Source organism: Trematomus bernacchii, unplaced genomic scaffold, assembly GCF_902827165.1.
Source record: "Trematomus bernacchii unplaced genomic scaffold, fTreBer1.1, whole genome shotgun sequence".
Lineage (NCBI taxonomy): Eukaryota > Metazoa > Chordata > Actinopteri > Perciformes > Nototheniidae > Trematomus > Trematomus bernacchii.
In genome coordinates, this window is record NW_022987786.1 from 1,476,920 (window position 1) to 1,497,361 (window position 20,442).

General features: G+C 44.0%; 2 protein-coding genes across 2 annotated transcripts in view; one reads left to right on the top strand and one right to left on the bottom strand.

Annotated features, from left to right (window-relative positions):
- Window positions 1–9,999, bottom strand: part of LOC117497559 (protein NLRC3-like) — a 53,796-nt gene extending 43,797 nt beyond the window's left edge. Inside the window, exon 1 of the mRNA XM_034149529.1 lies at window positions 9,911–9,999. The gene's annotated coding sequence lies outside the window, so the exon portion shown is untranslated. The remainder of the gene's footprint in view (window positions 1–9,910) is intronic.
- Window positions 1,073–20,242, top strand: LOC117497560 (zinc transporter ZIP1-like). The gene is made up of 6 exons (XM_034149530.1): window positions 1,073–1,342; window positions 4,763–4,875; window positions 18,150–18,295; window positions 18,636–18,766; window positions 19,086–19,389; window positions 19,807–20,242. Exons 1-6 carry the CDS (start codon window positions 1,073–1,075, stop codon window positions 20,157–20,159), a joined length of 1,317 nt encoding a protein of 438 aa, XP_034005421.1. The 3' UTR covers window positions 20,160–20,242.
- Window positions 20,243–20,442: the final 200 nt, after the last annotated feature.

The following is a 20,442-nucleotide window of genomic DNA, read 5'->3' on the forward strand; positions in this document are numbered from 1 at the left end:
CCACATTCTCAACAAAGTAACGATATGACTCCCAATATTAATTGAAATGCTTTTATGGATTTAGAAAATGATTTTATTGATTTAAAAAATAGTTGTATGTATTGATTTAAATTGACATGCATCCGCTAAGGAAAATAGTCCGTTGTTACCGTTTGAAAAACATAGCAACGGCAGGAAGTGCTTCGATAGCGTTTTTGAGGAGCTTTTTGATTACAGATTTGAAAACATCGCTGCTTGCTTTAAAAGTAGCACAATTCATGATGTCAGACCTTGGAAAGTATCTAGATATCCCTGCCCTCATGCCAAAGGAACTGCACACTGAATATGTGTCGCCATTTGATGTCTATGTCTGGACCGCTGCGTAAAAAGGAGGGTTTCTGCCCCGTTACTTCTCCGCTGTTTGCTTGTCGCTCTTGTCTTGTCAGTTAGAAAAGCAAACTGTATGCAGTTTGCTTTTCAGCCAAACTGTATACAGTTCAATCGACCGGACTTCTTTCTGCAGATGTGAGCGTCCTTAACAACGGTCAATAAATCCTTGACAGCGGTCTGTCTGTTCTGGATTAACAACGTGTCACGTGTTCTGAATTGACCAATCAGAATCGAGTATTCAACTAAGCCATGTAATAAGTATCGATATTTTATTATATAAAAGTTTTTAGTAACAATTACTTTTTCAATTCATTAGATGATGCTGAGCTTTTTCTTGTGCGTTCATTCATGGCCATGGGTAACTTCCGGCTGGATTGGCAGGAAGTTGTTAGTCAAAACAAAGATGGAGTCAGCCCGGAAAGATATTAGAAATGCGCCAGGCGCGTTCAAATCCAAGGTGTGGAATTACTTTGGATTTTGTAACCAGGAAGGGAAGACCGACATGGATATGACGCATGCCATTTGTAAGGAGTGGCTTCACAACGAGCGCTAAATCTGCCAACTGTAGCAAGGCTCATGGGGAGAGTGTGGCGCATTACTGGCTATTTCAACAGAAGCACGACGGCAAACCACGCTCTGGAGAAAAAACTGAAAATGTTACATTGTACGGTCCTTAAAGTCGATGCAAGTGGCGACAACTGTGATGTCTGAGGAAAAGACTCTTACTCTGTCACTCGTTGCACCACTGCTCGCGCAGCTGTTGCAGGACACACAGGACAAAGTAGGCGACCCAGCGCTGGTCAGAGACATCAAACGAAGCATCAGTCAAGATCTTAAGAAGAGATATGCCAGTCCAGTAGAGAAGAACACCCTCTACACATCATCAGCCCTTGACCCAAGGTTTAAAACCCTGCCGTTCCAGGAGAGACAGGAAACCTATGCCAGAGTGGTTACTGAGGCTATAACCCTTCAGGTAAACACACATTTAAATAATAATGGTAGAATGTATTATAAGTAAGCCACTTAAGAAATGGCACTGCTCTACTAATATTTTTGTCTGGGGTAAAGATTTATTTAAAACGTAAAGACAAATTAACTATATTATTTAGACACTGATCTGAACTATGGCAGTGACAAATGGCCGGTGTTTTTGGGTACTGTTTTGGCTAAAAAAACGTATTTTGAGGTTATGGAAGTCTGATGCTGTGCCTTGAGATGTGGCTCCTCTACCTGGAGAAACTTAGATTCAAGAATGCAGGAAGGGGGAGAGTGTTTGATAAGGCCTGGGCTCCAGTGATGAGACACTTAAGAGGTCTGGGTGAGGATGAAGGTGAGGGATGAAGGTGTGGGATGAATGATCAATAATGTTAATCCTGTAAATGTTATCTTGTTGTTGTTTTTTTCAATTTGCTATGTACATTTTTTCTTTTTCCTGATGAGCCCTCTTGTTTCTAGCATGAATATTGCATTTCTTGTTATCTCGCCCATGGATGTGTTTTAAAACCGCCAACAGCCTAATTGTACTAGTATGTTCTGAATCTGCTGTTTTGTTGTTACTGAAAATGGAAAATATGATTGCTTTGTTATATCAATGCGGTTGGTACAACACATTTCAGCAATACAAATATTCTTAAAAAATAATGTGGTTGAATGTAAAGTTAATTTACTGTACTTAAGTACAATGTTGAGGTACTTGTAGCATACTTTACTTATTAGTATTTAGGTAATCTAGTAGAGTAGTATTACTTTAAGTATATTTTCTTTGATGTTAATTATTTTGTAATTTACTCCCCCCGGTACCGGGCGGATAAACGCGTCATTTGCAGGAAACAACGTCTAAGGAATCTTAATATTGAATAAAACTATGAATGTGTTATATCCATGTAACGGGAAGAAACTCAGCTAACTGATCTTTTTAATTTTTTTTTTCAAAAAAAACCCACAATGCTAGCACTCAGCCTCTGAATTAGCCTCGATCGAAAAAACGGGACCGACAAAGACACATAAACTCACTCAGAACTCCCTTATTACTTATCCTAGATGCACAACCAAACACTCTTTTTTGGTGTCCTGGAGACACTGAATCTAACGGTGCCCACCTCAACACTCAGTGATAAACATTCGCGACGCTATCAACGAAAGCGTACATCATCACATGTGGAGCCAAGAAGCTAAACTTCAATGGCATTAAAACGATAAAAAAACGATGCTGCAGTTAATCCATAGGTTCATCCTATGTGTCTGTGCCTTCTTTGAAATTATTTCTGATAATCCATAAGCAATACAACTGCGTTTTATTTTCCAAACTCCAGAAGGAGACATTCCTCCAGTTTAGTTTCGCTTTCCACACGCGAAGCGGCAACATTTTTTCTTTACAACCTGTCTGGGTGGGAGCCTCCTCCTTCGATTCTATTGGCTCTAACGGTCACAAGGGTATGTCAACCAACCAGATCGAGCAAGGGGGGCCAGAGACAGGTCAAATCCACCCAAATGACCCCAGATGGCCCAGTTTTTGGCTAAATCTCTCTAAAAAGGTCAAATTTCACTTGTTTTGCATCAATCTTGATACAGGGTACTTATTATATGTTGTACTTTGGATTCCTAAAGCTTTTAGTCTACTAACCCATCATCCAAGGGTAGTTTTCACTATCTGTAAAAAATAATTTTTGGACGGACACTATAATTTACAGTTTTTTACTATGTAAAATCTGAATTTTCTTTAAAATAAAAAACATTTATATTGATTCTGACACTTCTACATCCAACTCACAGGTTTATCATTACTTTGAGAAAAGATTATTAATTTAACCCTTTTAGAAGGGAAGATATGGTCATTTGTTCTGGGAATGTCATTTTCGAGCCTGAGACCTGAAAAACAGGCTCAGAGTGGAACAGGTTAAAGGGGACCTATCATGCAAAATGCACTTTTGTACGTCTTTTCTACATGAATATGTGTCCCCGGTGTTCCAGGGAACTCACCAAGTGTCAGAAAACACAACCCTCTCTATTTTCCTCCATACCCAAATCTCTAAAAAAGGGGCTGCAACGGATCTGATAAAAACTGATCCAGATTTGAACACTGTCCTGACGTCAGGACGGTGGCGCTACGGCTATTGGGCCAACTCTCCACCTATCAGGGGAATGTGGGGTTGGGCCACGGCCGGCCATTGCCGCTCGAAAGCGCTGGAGACGCTGTAGTACATATGCCAGGCCTGTAAGTGGCGCTGTAGTCTGCCACAAAAGCAGCGAAGAAGACTTCCCGCCCATAGTTACCATGGTTACCCTTCTGTTTATTCTCCGCTGTGGCTTTCTTTCTCCCTCCCCGAGGCAAGCGTTTGCTCCCGCTGCTTTAATTCAATGCAATCCCTCCCCGTCGAGGCAAGCACTGTAATTCTCTCCGGTTAGTCCACCAGCAGATGACAAACACCCACCTCTCCGCCTCTTCCAAGGAACGAGGGGACCGTGCGGCAGAGTTTCAGTTTCAGTTTCTTTCACCGGTCAAGATGTCCGTTAAAGTTTAAATCTTCCGGACAAAATTATAAAAGTGCCGGTCAAAGGTCTTCTTTGTTATTTATTGAGCTTTAAAACAAATGAATAACGACTCTATATAATAAAACACGGAGGACGGAGATCTCTTTTTCTCCCCCTCTTCTGACAGCCCAGCAGCTGATCAGAGCACGTCTCCCCTCTCCTGCAGGGGGGCGTGGTCAGCAGAATCAGACCCGTAGACAGCACATAGAGCGAAATGAGGCATGGCTAAAATGCATGATCTGTTTGGTATTTTGAAAACAGAAACGTATAAATATACCTTATATAGGTATGGCCCTACAATATATCATTTAAATATAGCATGATAGGACTTTTACTTGCTACCTCCGCTACCGGTCTCTTAAACAAGGCCCGGCCCCCCACTGACACTTTACCTCAGCCACAACGCAGACTCTATACGCATTACATTAATGCACACAATGTTCAAATATTGCTTACTGCACATATTTCATATTTCATAATTTATATTCTATAATTCACTGCATTCTATTTCGCTGTCAATTACTGCTTATTTTTATTTTATTGCTATCTAGCTATATTTTATTACAGTGTTCTTAAAGATGTTTTGTTTCATATGGAGATGTTTTGCTTTGTATTTCATGTATGCACCACGACATCAAGTCAAATTCCTCGTACGTGTGAACCTACCTGGCAATAAACCTGTTTCTGATTCAGATTCAGATTCTGAAGAGTGTATTTCTAAACTGTGGTAATTCTTCTACCACTGTCTTGCTTTACCAAAGAGAAAAAAAACATATTTGCTGCATCCTTAATTAAATATATAAAACATATGTATTCTCTCCCTCTCTGACTCGCTCTGATTGTGTGCGTATTTATTCTACAGGAAGAAATGAGGCAGCAGACCATGTCTGAGCCAGAAGCCCAGGAACATCAGGAGGAACCTGGCTACACTGAAGAGGATCCCGTACCCCCTGTCATACCAGCCAAGATGAGGAAGTCATGTGGGCTAGCAGACTTGCTTGGACAGACTTATGGTGAAGTTGTTGGAACCCAACCAAAATCAATATCTGCCATGGTTTAGGAGGAGGTCAAAATATATCATAAGGTCAAACCACTGGCACTCACAGAAGACCCATTAACCTGGTGGAAAACACATAAGCAAGTCTATCTGGCCAAGCTGGCGAAAAGATACCTTTGCATCCCAGGTACTAGCGTCTCAGCAGAAAGAGTCTTCTCGACGGCTGGAGACTTCGTCAAAGGAGCACTCTGACCTCAGAGCATGTTAATCAGCTCCTCTTTCTGAGCAAGAATGCTGACATTCCTTCACTGTCCAAATGCCTCTGAACTTTTTTAGTCCCAAGGCCAGCAGCAAACAGTAGCACATTTTATTTATTTTAATTTAAGAGTACATGTTTCATTTTATTTTATAACAATTTAACAGTCATTTACATTTAAATTCCCCGGTTGCTGAATGGGCTTCATACTTTTTTTGTACACGTTGCATTGTTCAAAAAGCCTGTAATGGTAGAGCAGTCTAGTCCACACACATTAGCAGTTAAGTTGCACTATGTTGACTGTAACACAGAAAGTTCAGTTTGTCAGGTGCATGATGCAACATTTATGACAGTGTTGGTCAGTCTGTTTGCTTGACTTTATTTTGTTGCAATAAAAATGACTGAAGTGAGATGAACAGAGTGAATACTTTATCCTATTAGAGAAAACTTAAAAGGTATGACAAACTGCATAATTTGCAGTTCAAAAAAAGGTTATATCGCAATATATCGCAATATATCGCAATCAGGGGCGCCGTAAGGGGGTGAAAAGTTAGGACGATTCTAAGGGCCCGTGACTGACAGGGGCCCAAACAATTAAAAAAAAGAAAAAAAATGATGGACTTTTATTAATCCCTCGTGGGATTTTTCTGCATTTGACCCATCCTAGTGTTAAGGCCGCTACACACCCACCTGAGACCAAAGAACGCGTGCCGAAGGCGTCCCGACTTTTACGTCACCTGCGTCGGCTACGCCGCACGCTACGCCGCCCGCTTACGAACACACCGCAAATACTTCAGTCGACGAGTGGCAATAACTGTCCTTACCAGCAGGCAGCGGTAGTGTGAACAGCCAATCAGAGTGATTGCTTGGGCCGACTTTCTCTGACCTCCCGCGGCCGATTCGCGGCCGAACATGTTGAATCGGCCGATTCAACATGTTGAAGCGGGAGGTGTGAAAAGGTCCTTCCTTGTGTGAAAAGGTGCCGTAAAGAGACGACGGTGCGGGACACACCAACCTGAGTAGGGCGCCGCGAATGCCCGACTGCCTCTGATGGCCTCTGACTCCCAAAATCCTGTTGGTGTGTAGCCAGCTTAAGGAGCAGTGTGCTGGCATTTTGAACGGCGCCCGGGGAGCAGTGTAGGGAACGGTGCTCAGGGACACCTCCGTAGCACTTGGTCTTGCCGAGACTTGAACTGGTGACCTTCCAGTTGCCAAGCCAACTCCCTATTGACTTCGCCACCACCGCCCAATAATAAATAAAATGTAGAACATTAAAGGTGGGGTAGGTAAGTTTGAGAAACCGGCTCGAGATCGCTAGAATTTGAAAATACACAACCGGAGTAAATCTGCCACTTCCTTACAGAGCCCCTCCTCCAACACACACGAACGCGCACATGACCAATGAGGGCACGAGATAAGTTTGTGCACAGATGGAAGGCTGACAGGCAGGTAGGCCATCCAGTTATTTTAGCCGGGCCGGCTCTGTAAGGAAGTTGCAGATTTTTTCCGGCTGTGTATTTTCAAATTCTAGCGATCTCGAGCCGGTTTCTCCAAAATTACCTACCCCACCTTTAATTTAACTTTTTTTCTTCCAAAAGTGAATTATCCAAAGCCTCTGTACACCCCCCTCTATTTACATATAATGGTTTGGTCCTGCCTCCAACCGCGGGGGGGCACCGGCACTTTCTAGTAGTGATGGGAATTATGGCTCTTTGAAGGGAGCCGGATCTTATGGCTCCGTTCCTTTCAAAGAGTCATTCAAAAGAGCCGTTCAAAAGAGCCGTTTTTTTAAAGGGGGCAGGGTTACTAGGTTTATCTGCGAAATAATCACCAGGATAATGATTGACTGTATTGCCAGACCTAATGTCAATAATCTGCATTGTAAACATGACACAAGGTGGCGCCATATCCATGTCATTCATGTCAGTGAATGTACTACTTTGAATTTACCCTCTGCATGTGTTAAGTAAATAAAGTTGCCTTGTCTTGAATGAAATTCACGCAACTCTTAATATTAGATACCGTGTTTTTAAGTGGCGATGGAGATTATTTGTTGATCCTGCTTTAAAGGATATTTTGCCTTTACAAATGGTGCGCTTTATCACTGCCTGTGTTTTGGTTGAAGTGCATCCAAATGCTGCTGCGTTTTCGCGTTTGGCTCATTTTCCATCCGAAAAACACGTCGTCTACCTGTCCTGTACCACTTGTTATGACTTCTCTCCCTCACGTATTCCGTTAAGACCCACCCCATCTCACTCCTCGTGCTGAAACCTACCAGTCAGAGTAGGGGCGGGTCTTCACAGAATACGTTTGGGGAACAAAATCAAGCTTTTTAAAAGGCGAGTGGATTTTGGCAGGCAGTGAGTGCGGACCAACGATTGAACGATAAAAATAACGGCTCTCACCAAGTACGACTCGGTTCCCCTCGTTCGTACCGAAGAGCCGTTCAAAAGAATCGGCTCGTTCGCGACCGACACATCACTACTTTCTAGCAGAGAGTGAGAGCATGTGAGGAGGGATGCTAGTACTTACGTGTGTACGATGTCTCAACGACTAACAAAGTCAGGCTTTCAAAAAAGAAAAGAAAGGAGAGAAAGACAAGAGAGAGGGACTAAAGGGCGACAGTATGTCACCCAGTGTTTCAAGAGAAAAGGTGGGTGTGGTCCATGAGTGGTGGAAATTAGTCTGTTAGCTAAGCGTAGTCCATTGTAAATAATAGTTTATTCAGCTGACATTAAGTACTGTTAATATCTTCACAGAAAATTCAGAAGTTTTTAATTTCACTCCTCTTTTAGCTGAACTTTAATAAATGCAGGTACATTTTTAGCAGCTATTCATACTAAATCAGTTGTCCCTCCCCCTGGTGCCAGGACCAACAGATCCATCTCTAGGCTCAGCAGCCCTGTCCCCCCATAAGGCTGAACCTGAACCAGCTTTTCTCCCAACTGAAGGAGGTGAGCAGCATTGTGTTGAATGCCATGCCTAATAACATATCTGAAGGGAGACTGGAATACAATATATATATATATATCAAAACAAAACGCTAACATCTCATTTCAATTACACATTTCAGACAGAGTATTTTTCCACATATTTAAGTTATATTTATTTGGATTTATGCATTCATGTTGAGAATGTTCCATTCAAAAATGTTATTATTAAAAATGCATTTACACCATAAAAGATGACTATTGAGATCTATTGTCAGGAATGTTAGTCTTATATCAAATAGTGAATTCTACTGCAGCAGAATGTTGCACGTCTGCACAGTGTTATATTTTCACAGCTCAGTGTCAGTAAATATTGTGCGGTTAGTATTGGACTACAAGATAGATGCAAGCCTGTACAGGTAGAGTTATTTAAAGCATGAATGAGTGGGTTGGGTTCAGGAGGTGTGGTTACAGTGATTGTGCTTGGTTGGCGTGGCCTGGGCCTGGTGGTGGGGCCCAATGTGATATCTTTTCATGGGGCCCAAAATCCCTGGCGGCGCCCCTGATCGCAATATATCATATCGTAGAGTCGCAATACTATCGTATCGTGGCTTAAAGGGGACCTATCATGCAAAATGCACTTTTGTACGTCTTTTCTACATGAATATGTGTCCCCGGTGTTCCAGGGAACTCACCAAGTGTCAGAAAACACAACCCTCTCTATTTTCCTCCATACCCAAATCTCTAAAAAAGGGGCTGCAACGGATCTGATAAAAACTGATCCAGATTTGAACACTGTCCTGACGTCAGGACGGTGGCGCTACGGCTATTGGGCCAACTCCACCAATCAGGAGGAGACAGCCACGGCCATTGCCGTTCGAAAGCGCTGGAGACGCTGTAGTACATATGCCAGGCCTGTAGGTGGTGCTGTTCTCACAGAATCAGCCCTTGCAAAAACAGAGCTAACATTTTTCAAATTGAGCGAAATGAGGCATGGCTAAAATGCATGATCTGTTTGGTATTTTGAAAAAAAAAAAGTATAAATATGCCTTATATAGGTATGGTCCTATACTATATTATTCAAATATAGCATGAAAGGTCCACTTTAAAGTGGACCTTTCCATGCCTCATTTCGCTCAATTTGCTGTATTCCAGCCCTGTTTTTGCAAGGGCTGATTCTGTGGCAAATGAGCTGCAGCTGACCTCGCACGAGCGTCATGTTACCATGCTGGTACCATGCCACGGCAACCTCTCATTCCCCTAATAGGTGGAGAGTTGGCCATATAGGCGGAGCTCCTTGTTTCTGACGTCAGAGATATTTCAAATCTGGATCAGTTTTTATCAGATCCGTTGCAGCCCCTTTTTTAGAGGGTTGTGTTTTCTGACACTTGGTGAGTTCCCTGGAACACCGGGGACACGTCATGTATAGAAGACGTACAAAAGTGCATTTTGCATGATAGGTCCCCTTTAAGTATCGCGATAGTATCGTATCGTGGGGAGCCTGGTGATTCCCACCCCTAATAATAACAACACAATAACATTATGTCAATCTAAACCATCATAATGATAAACTTGGTTTCAATACAACAACTCAGTCAGACTTCAGACACGCTGCTCTCCATGTTGACTGCGCTGGGCTGTCACATGTTATGAAACTCTGAAGAATCAGAAACCAGGAAATGGATAAACAAGTTCACAACATTTGAAGATGTCACCTTCGACTCCAGGAAATAAATACATTTGTATTTACAGATTATTTTCTAACATACAGTTCAACAGAGTAAGTGATTAATGTGTTAAAAAGCAGACTCTGGAGTGAACACTCACCCTGTTTTCCTCCTGCTGCTCTGTCAAAGTGTGAAATGGAGTCTGGCAGTCTGACTTCCTTCTTTAACTTTAACGTCCCTGTCTGTCTGTAGCTCCTCCCTTTGTTTCATAACCAGCCTCATCACATGGACAGGTACAAACAGGCATTATTTTCAGTTGCTCTCACAGTAAGACGGTTACAAAAACACGTATAAGAACGATAGAAATAGACAAGCAGCTAAAAACAAGCAAGACAAAGTTATTGAAGAAAAAATAATAATACCACAGATACCCCTTTCACACCAAGGCTTTTCCCCTTCTAGCTCCGTGCTAGAGCTTTTCTGGTTCAGAACCGGTTCTTCGGTTTAGCGCCGGCTCTTTTCACACTCAGAGCCCGACTGGTGCTGCCGCTGCTGCGTCATGACGTCACAGTTTACATCGCTGAGTTTCTCCCCAACGGAGCTCACCTCACAACAACAACGGGCCGGGGACTGCGTTGCTTTTAATCATATGAAGCCAGATTAAATTAAATAACGACTTCTCCAACCTTATACTTTTCTCCAGAGTGCCGTGGTTCATTGTTTATTAATGTGTTTTAGCGGCATTTACCGACCGCTGCAGTGCTGGCTGCTCTTCCACGGGAGTTTATTCTCCCGTTAGCTCCGGGTTAGCTCACACGGCTCTAAAGTATTCACTGTCTGACTGTCACACAAGCAGCTGATACATATCCCCAGTTCCCCTTAAGTGAATGTGTGTCAGTCTGAATTGACGCTGTTTGGTGTCAGTCTGAATTGACGCTGTTTGGCATCACAACGCTGTTATGAAAGTTTCTCTGGTATAACATGGGTGATGTTAGCATAGCAACCGAAGCTAAACTGACTACTTGCTAAGCCGTTTTATACAGGCACTTTTTACCGGCGTATTTTTCATTATGATTCTACTTGTGATAGTCGGACATGACAACCTGTGCAGCCCATGTATTGATTCCATCCGATAGCTGCTATAATAACAAACAAAACGTCTGCCTGCTCTCCACAATGATCAATAACAGCGAACGGATGGTCAAAGTAAGGTACAAATAAACAGAATCACACGAAGCCTGGTTAGTGTTGCCTGACTTTATAAAGCGTGTTTTTTTTTAACAAGTGTGTGGTTGCGTTCTAGTCACTTTGCTCAGCACTACTGCTTGTTACAACTTTTATTTGCCGTACTCGCCTTAACTGTTATCTCAGGTTAATCTCGCCCCCCTCCGACGTAAGCGGTTCTTGCTTCTACACGGACAACTTTTTGGTGCTCGAAACGAACCGGATTCCGGAGCTTAGAGGCTGCTCCGCTGCGGTGTGAACAGGAAAACCCGGTGCTTTTCAAGCACCAGCACCGAACCGGCCCCGAAACACCGTTGGTGTGAATGGGGTAAGAGTGAAAAAAATCAATAAACATCCTGCATTCAAAACCTTACTTGTGAGGTTGTTTTGGGTACTCTAGTGTAGTATTACTGCTGCATGAATGCACAAGTTTCATTTTGTAGATTATTTGAACTCCTTTATATAGTATTGGTGTGTTAAATCTGCAGCAATGCGGATTCTAGGGCCCGTTCTCATTTCATCAAATTCCCCTCCTGGACTCCCCTCCTTGACTCCCCTCCTCGACTCCTATCCTCGAGACTTAGTCCCGCCCACAGGAGATGCGAGCGGAGGAGCCGAGTAGGGGAACCGAGGAGAGAGGAGGGGAAGCAGCAGGCGGTTAGAGAAATGAGAACTCCTCTCCTCTGAGCGGTCATTTTAAAGAGACGTCCATTAATGATGACAGGAGGCACAGCAGCCCTCTGTCTGATGGACAGATGTGTTCATGACCACTTATATATTTACTTTTAATTCATTCACAGTGCGGTATAATGAGACAATAACAGGCTACAGATGCGGACATACACACAGACACACAGACACACACACATATATATCTATTTATATAAATATATACAATTTCAGAATCAAACAGAGCACTCTCATAATAACGTAACACTATCAGAGACTGGATATATCCCCCCCCCCTCTCCCCTCTCTGGTCGCTACAAGGAGGGAAATAAATGACGGGCCAAAAGTTTTATTTACAAGTATTAAAAGTAAGCAGAGGACACCAAACCAACTGAGACCTGTCTGTCCGCTGCATCTACACTGTACCACACACACCTACACCACACACACGCACCTACAGCTCCTAAAGCATATCATCAGGCTACAGCCGTTGTGTATTTTATTATGTGAAGCACTAAATGGTTTTAGAAACATATCGACTTTGTTTGTAGATATCTACTAAACTAAAGCAAATAAAGAGAGTAGGCCTGTTACACTGAGTGATATATATTATACACACTGCTCTGCTTTCTGCACGGACCTCACAGCTGTTCTCACTGTAAACATCGCGTCGCGATGAAAGCAGTTAATAAAATAATATCCAGGGGATGCATGCAGAGCTGTCATTGGCTGAGATCAGTCCGGCCGTGCGTCTCGACTCTTTGAAACATCACTGTTGCCGGAAATGCATCCACGAAGGAGCCGTGGAGGACCGTGGAGGACCCATCAGTGTATCCTCGGTTATAGCTCCTCCAGAGAGCCTCCTCGACGCTCGATGCTCGGTCCTCGATGTGCATTTCGAGAAATGAGATGTCCTTCAACATGGCGCGCTAAAATTCATTTCCGGGTCACTACCGGAGGACCGAGGAGTCGAGGAGTCGAGGAGTCGAGGAGTCGAGGAGTCGAGGAGTCGAGGAGTCGGATTTGATGAAATGAGAACGGCCCTATGAGATCAATATGTGTGTGTAGCTTTGTCCTGTGAGAACCAGTTATCTCTAAAAAGTCAACTTTTCATGAGTTTTTCAGAAAAACAGCCAGTTTTCAGCTTACATGAGGCTGACAGACTTTAGCTTAAAGAGGAGAACTGCCTCAACACATAAATAAAGACTTGATCCTAGTTCATCTTAAACATTTAAAATCATCTGGAGATACGTGGTTATCGCTGGACAGGAGGGGGAAGAAAATCTGTAATCTTAAAGTAACCAAAGCTGTCAGACAAATGTAGTGGGGTAACAAGTCAAATAAATACCTCTGAGATGTAGTGAAGAAGTGTACAGCTGATACAGTACCTTTAATTTGTACTAAAGTACAGAACTTGAGTATCAGTACTTAGTTACTCTTTTCAGTAACCATGCCAGAGGGGAGAGGTTGGAGCAGGTTATGTCCCAGGTCAGGTCTGAAGGTCTGCAATCATAAAGTGGTGTTAATATGTGGAGATTATCCTGCTAACAAAACGTGTAAATATCAGAAACTATACTAAACTTATTTGCAGCAGAAATCATTTTCTGCAATAATCTAAAATCACATGGAGAAATCCAATTTGCTTTTTATTCACCCTCTGTAGCCCGACCACTCTCACACTCTAATGTTAGTGACAGGATGAACATTTCCTGAAACCTCATGAGGACATAAAACAACTGCATTGTCTCTTGGTGTAGATGTCTCCTCTATGAGGAACTACAAAGTACTGAAGCATATCAAATGTAACTCCAAACTAAAGCACATGCCAAGATGTTACAGTAACTCTCACTGCCAGGAAGCCAGAGAAATGTCCAAAGAGTTCAAATATAAACGAACAAGTTAAACTAGACCGAAATAAATGTACATTAAATTAGCTAGTGAAAATTAGCTATTAATTTAACAAGCTAGCTAGCTATCTAACACGCCCATGGATGTATAAAGGATGAATAAGAGAACTGGATACTCCGTTCATTCCTGTGAGTTATTTGAAGCCCAAAGTGGAGCGAGTGTGGACTCTGAAAGTACCCGGATGTGGGCCCATAGAGCATGCGCAGTTGAGTTTCTCTTAAGCCCCGCCTCTGATCTCCCGCTCTGTGTCAGTGCAGATTGGTCCATTTCAGAATAATATATATGATATGTTTTATAATGATTGATCATTAAAGTGTTCTCAAAGCTGGTAAAGGTGCAGCTAGTTTGAATGACTTTGTATACTGCAGGGTAGCTTGTGAATTTACTCCAGGTGGAACTAAAGTCTGATTTAACACTTGATTATATTTCACATCATTCATCCACATCTGTAAAGTAACTAAATGTATTAAATACATGTAGTGCAGTGAGTTACATTTCCACATATTGGCCACATTTGTTCGACATCTTGAATCCCTACTTTGAATTACTACTTGATCAATTAGTTAATGTGTAGAATTGGTTAATTTAATGTTTTAATAGTTTGCAGGGTTTTTTCGGAAAACTTAGATAGGTATACTTTATGTTAGAGTTTGGTAACATTCTCAATGCAGGACTTGGAGTATTTATTTAGCGTTTAGTATTAGTACTTTTACTTAAGTAAAGGACGAGTAAACGTGCTTAATTTAAAAAATATAAGGCAAGGTTTTTTCTCCATACAGAATCGTGTTTCAAGTCAGCGTTTTATTTTGAAACCCGGATGCAGCGTGTTGTTGTTGCTGAGTGTGACAGCAGCTCAGTTCAGATCAGCTGATGGGAACTGACTCACCTCTTCCCGGACAACATGTCGACACATCCAGCGAGAAAGAAGAAGAAAGAGGACTTCATTCTTTAATGAACTCGCGGAGGAACAGAGCGAGTTGCTGGACCCGGATTCAGGTACAGCTCAGATGTATACACATTACATTACACGAGGGGAAACAACACGCGCTGTTTCTTCACTCTGGGTTATCACTTTATATCAGTTTGAGTCGATTAACACTCGTTTGACTAATCGTTACATTGAATGAATTAAAAACCACTAGATCTTTAAATCTGAGTTTAAAAAGCACTACTTGATATCTAGTGTATTCCAGAGATGTGCTCTGACGTGTTTGTATGGAAACAAGTCATATATCATGAACAAAGTAATACAAATGAAAGAATAATTGGAATCTTATCATGGGAATCAAAACTTTCCAACTGATTTTCAACAGGAAATAAGCTTGTATGTTTCTTACAATGAAGTTATTCAGCATGAAACATGACTAATGACCTAATTCCTTGATTAAAAAACAGATAAATAATACTGATGTTTTCTGGAGAGAAAAATGCAAAAGCCCCACTTTAAATATTATTTAAACCAAATGTGTCCTCATTCGTTTCTTGAAAATAAGTTGTTCAGCATGATGAAAGCAAATAAAGCCACTGTAGTGCCGAGAGAAGGGAGACGGAGGCGGTGCATCGGAGGTGCAAATCTGGCTTTATTGAGGAGCAGAAATACACATGCTGTCGGGTCGAGCCGAGAAGACCAAGAGAAAGTGCAAGAGACACACACACAGTATATACCCCGGAGGTACCGTCAAGATATGTGTCCGTGCGAAACAATACCCCCAACCTGTAGTTCCTGGATTGAATTATGTAACCCTAGTGTATGAATCAGTGATCACTACACAAGCCCCCCCAGAATTCAACCATGGACACAATCCTCGCGTCGGGAGGAAGCACCACAGGGGCCGAGGAGGGCGGGGCCGCCGGCAAGGGCCGGGCCATGGAACGGGCCGCAGGAGAGGGTAGGGGCCCCAACGAGGGCGAGGGCATCCCCACCGGAGGGTGGGGGGCGGGCCGCAGAAAGCAGGGTAGGAGCCCCAACGAGGGCGAGGGCATCCCCACCGGGGGGTGGGGGGCGGGCCGGAACGGGCCGTCGTCAGGGTCGGCAGGGAGGAGCGCCGCCCGGCCGCAGGCGAAGGCACAGCGGCGGCGGGCACGAAGTCCTCGGGAGGAGGGAGCCGTGGACAGGGGAGAGGCCAGACGGGGCGCCGTCGAGGCGAACCGTGAGCCGCGGTTAGAGGTGAGGCCAGGCAGGGTCCCGAAGCGCGCCACCCGCGGGCCGATGAAGGCACGGGCGACGTTCGAAACCGCCGAGGCGAGGGAAGAGGCGAGACGGGGTTCAGAAGCGCGTCACCCACGGGCCGATGAAGGCACGGGCGACGTTCGAAACCGCCGAGGCGAGGGAAGAGGCGAGACGGGGTCCAGAAGCGCGTCACCCACGGGCCGAAGCAGGCGTGTGTGACGTCCGAAACCGCCGTCGAGGTGGTGATAAAGCGAGAGGGTCCACACGAGGCCGACCAGACATGGTCGAACCTCCTCTCAGGCACCAGAAAAAGCTCAAAAATGGTCGTCCCGTCCACGAACAAAAACAGGTGGGCGAAATAGCGAGAGGATCCACGCGAGGCCGACCAGACTTGATCGAACCTCCTCTCCGGCACCACAAAAAACAAAAACAAAAAAAACAGTCGGATGTCGACAGCCGCTAGCTGCTGTGGCTAGCTGTCGTTAGCTGTTGCCAGCTGCTAGCCGTTAGCAGTCGTGGCTAGCTGTTCTCGGCGGCCGCTAGTAGCTGGCCGGACATGCAGCCGCATGTCCCGAATAAACCCGGCACGGTCGCGTACCGGCCCATGGAAGGCTTGCCGTCCCCCAGAGCCGAAATGGCGAGCGTCGTCCGCGTCCATTCCGTGGGGCGCACCGAGCCACAGTCCGAGCGCACGAGGCAGCTACGGAGGTCTCCAAAAATCCCCGGCATTTCGAGAAAAGCTGCGCTTTTTGCCGTGTTCGATTCAGTCTCGGATCATTCGCGAGACTTATGTCAGGGTCACCAATGTAGTGCCGAGAGAAGGGAGTCGGAGGCGGTGCATCGGAGGTGCAAATCTGGCTTTATTGAGGAGCAGAAATACACATGCTGTCGGGTCGAGCCGAGAAGACCAAGAGAAAGTGCAAGAGACACACACACAGTAGGTACCCCGGAGGTACCGTCAAGATATGTGTCCATGCGAAACAATACCCCCAACCTGTAGTTCCTGGATTGAATTATGTAACCCCAGTGTATGAATCAGTGATCACTACACCACTAACAATCTTCCTCAATTAACGCTACATTTAGTCGACTTATTGATTCCATAAATCCCCCCCCCCCCCCCCCCCCCCTTGCCTGAAAGCCTTCATTGGACTCCTTTGTTTACTTCAGGAACATAGTGACATCACTTCTGTAACACTGGCTAGCGCACCAACACATTGTACGCTAAGGGGCGGGACATTAACTGTGCAATATATACCTGGCTGCTAAATCTTCAGAACTGCTACAGGATGTGTATTTTGTAAATTGTGTAGTTATCTTTAATATTTTGTATGCATGCTGCTTAGTTAACTTTAAGCTGTCTGTGGCTCTTTTCTGCTGTAACAATGTACATGTCCCCTCTGTGGGACGAATACAGGTATTCTGAATCTGATATATTCTCTTAGACAGAATCTAAACATTCCCACCATGAAACCATAAAACCCTCCAGTCAATATCCATTTGCAAATCCACCTTACAGCACATGTCCCTTCTGTTGGACGAATATACAAGTATTCTGATTCTGATCTGTAAATAGTAGACCAATCCCAACAGAAGGATTTCTGAATTCTGACCTTTTTTCTCAGACTTTTTACATTTTCCCAAAAGTTCGCTTTTTCTCTGAATTGTAACTTTTTTCAGAATTTTTACTTTTCCTTCCAAATTTTTTAAGAATGTTTTTTTTAAAAGAAATTTTTGGTCAAATATTTGACTTTTCCCAAAAAGAGTCTTTGTTCCTGAAACTTCACCCAGAATTATGACTTTTGTCCCAGGATGTTTATGGAAGAGGATTTAGGCCATGTGACCAACAATTTGAGATCTGAACGAGAGATGTTTTGGTTTTATTATAATTTTTCCTTTTAATTTTGACTTATTTTCCGAATGTGTCGTTTTCTTAGAATTAACTTTTTTACCTGAATTTTGTGTTTTTACTGCAAATTTTGACTTTTCAAAAAACATGATGCAATTAAAAACATTTTAAAAAGTAACTGATATTACAAAAAAATAAACATTAATTAAATTAAATTAGATATTTTTAAGGGCCTGGATGTATGTATATATCGAAACACTTAGCCTATTATAACTTTATAAATTATGCTATATCTATATATATATAGATATATAGATATTATGGCAGAGAAAAAATATAGATATTAGATTGAATACAAGAAGAAAGACAGGAAGAGGGGATCTCATTATTATCTTTTTTGTCAAGACAGACTCCTCTGTGACTCCATGCCCCCCCCCCCCCCCCTCCTCCTCCTCCTCCTCCTCCTCCTCCTCCTCCTCCTCCTCCTCCTCCTCCTCCTCCTCCTCCTCCTCCTCCTCCTCCTCCTCCTCCTCCTCCTCCTCCTCCTTCTCGCCGTGGTGAAGAGTAACCACATTAAAGATGTCCGCTGTGGTGGGGGGGGGTCTCCTCCTCCGCCCTCAGGGCTCCTGGGGGGGCTCTGGTTCTCCTGCTCTCCGTCACGCTGCTGTCTGGATTCAGCCCGCTGTGCATCGCTCGGGGAGGGGGCTGCTGCAGCATGGACCCACGTAATCATTAATATAATCATACTAACTAATTATAATACTACAAATAATATTAATATTGGAATTTAAAATAATACAAATAATAATAATAATGATGATAATAATAATACTAATGTTAATAAAATAACAATATATGGACCCAGGTCATAATAATAATAATAATAATAATACAACTATTACTCTATGTACTTTAACTAAGTTTTTACTGATAATACTTTTACCTAAATTTGGTTTTGAATATATATATATATATACTTGTATACTTGTAATGGAGTATTTTCACATTGAGGTATCAGTACTGAAGCAGCAGGCGTCAGGTTGATCCCTGAGCGTTGTCTTGCAGGTTTCCGGCGCAGGCTGCTCAGCCTGATCAGCTGTTTTGCAGGAGGAGTGTTTTTGGCCACCTGTCTGCTGGAGCAGCTGCCGGACTACCTGCAGAGCATCGAGGAGGCCTTCAGCAGCGCGGGGGTCACCGTAAGATGATATAACACACACACACACACACACATACACATACACATACACATACACATACACATACACATACACATACACACACACACACACAGGAACGTCACACGACTTCACGTCCCCACAGCTGAGCTAAAGGTGGCTAACGTTAGGCTATAAATGAACTACAGTGCGGTCACATGACTTCACGTCACCATCGCTAAGCTAATGTTCTCAGATCACCACGCTAAGCTAAAGGCGGCTAATGTTTGTTCTCCTTTCGATACCAAATCCTATAGTCATCGTTCACCCTCGTCAGCGGCGTCTTCTTCTCTCCCCGCAGCTTCAGTTCCCTCTGCCTGAGTTCATCATGGCGATGGGTTTCTTCCTGGTTCTGGTTCTGGAGCAGGTCATCCTGGCCTTTAAGGACCAGCCTCAGATGAATGAGTGTCACGCTCTGCTGCCGAACTCCAGCGTCAACTCCCACCGCCACGGCGCGTCAGAGGAGTCCGGCGGCAGCCTCTTCCACGTGGACCTGAGCGCGCAGTCGGCCCTGCGCTCCTTCGTCCTGGTCTTCTCGCTGTCGCTGCACTCCGTGTTGGAGGGGCTGGCCGTGGGCCTGCAGGAGATCTACGTGGCAAGGCAAGGCAAGTTTATCTATACAGCATCTTTCAACACAAGGCAATTCAAAGTACTGTACACAAATGAAAAACATGCATTAAGAAACAGTGTCACGGAAACACGTTATGAAATGGTCATTAAAAAGCAAAGAGAATAAAACAAACATAAAACAAGCTAATCGTGTACTTTTACTCCACTACATGTATTTAATACATTTAGTTACTTTTCTACTTTTACATTAACAGTAACATTTTGACTGTAGGACTTTTACTTGAGTAACATTTTGACTGTAGGACTTTTACTTGTAACAGAGTATTCCTACACTCTGATACTTACTTTACCATAGAGTAGGAATACATTGTGACAAGTAAAGGTAAAAGTACTGAAGTACAACATCTGAGTACGCTTCCCCTCTGAACTGAATGCTTCTTCCCCATGTTCAGTTCTGACTCTGGGGCTGATGGTCCACAAGAGCATCATCTCCTTCAGCCTGGCCTGCACGCTGTCACGGGGCCGGCTGCAGCTCCCCCTGGTGGCCGGCTGCCTGCTGCTGTTTGCCGCCATGTTGCCGCTGGGCCTCGGCCTGGGCTCGGCGCTCTCTGAGACGAAGGCGCCCCGGCAGCACCGGCTGGCCCGCTTCACGCTGCAGGGTCTGGCGGCGGGAAGTTTCCTCTACATCACCTTCATGGAGATCCTGCCGCACGAGCTGGGCTCCGGAGGGAACCGCATCCCCAGGGTGGCCTCGCTGCTGGCCGGCTTCGCCTTGGTCACCGCCGTGCTCTTCATCAAACTGTAATCATCCCAGGGAGTTCAGCAGGATAATCTCCATATATTAACACCACTTTATTTCTGAAGTAAGAAGCTAACACGTCACCACCGCTAAGCTAAAGGCGGCTAATGTTGGGCTATAAAGGAACTACAGCACGGTCACATGACTTCACGTCACCACCGCTAAGCTAAAGGAGGCTAATGTTGGGCTATAAAGGAACTACAGCACGGTCACATGACTTCACATCACCACCGCTAAGCTAAAGGCGGCTAATGTTGGGCTATAAAGGAACTACAGCACGGTCACATGA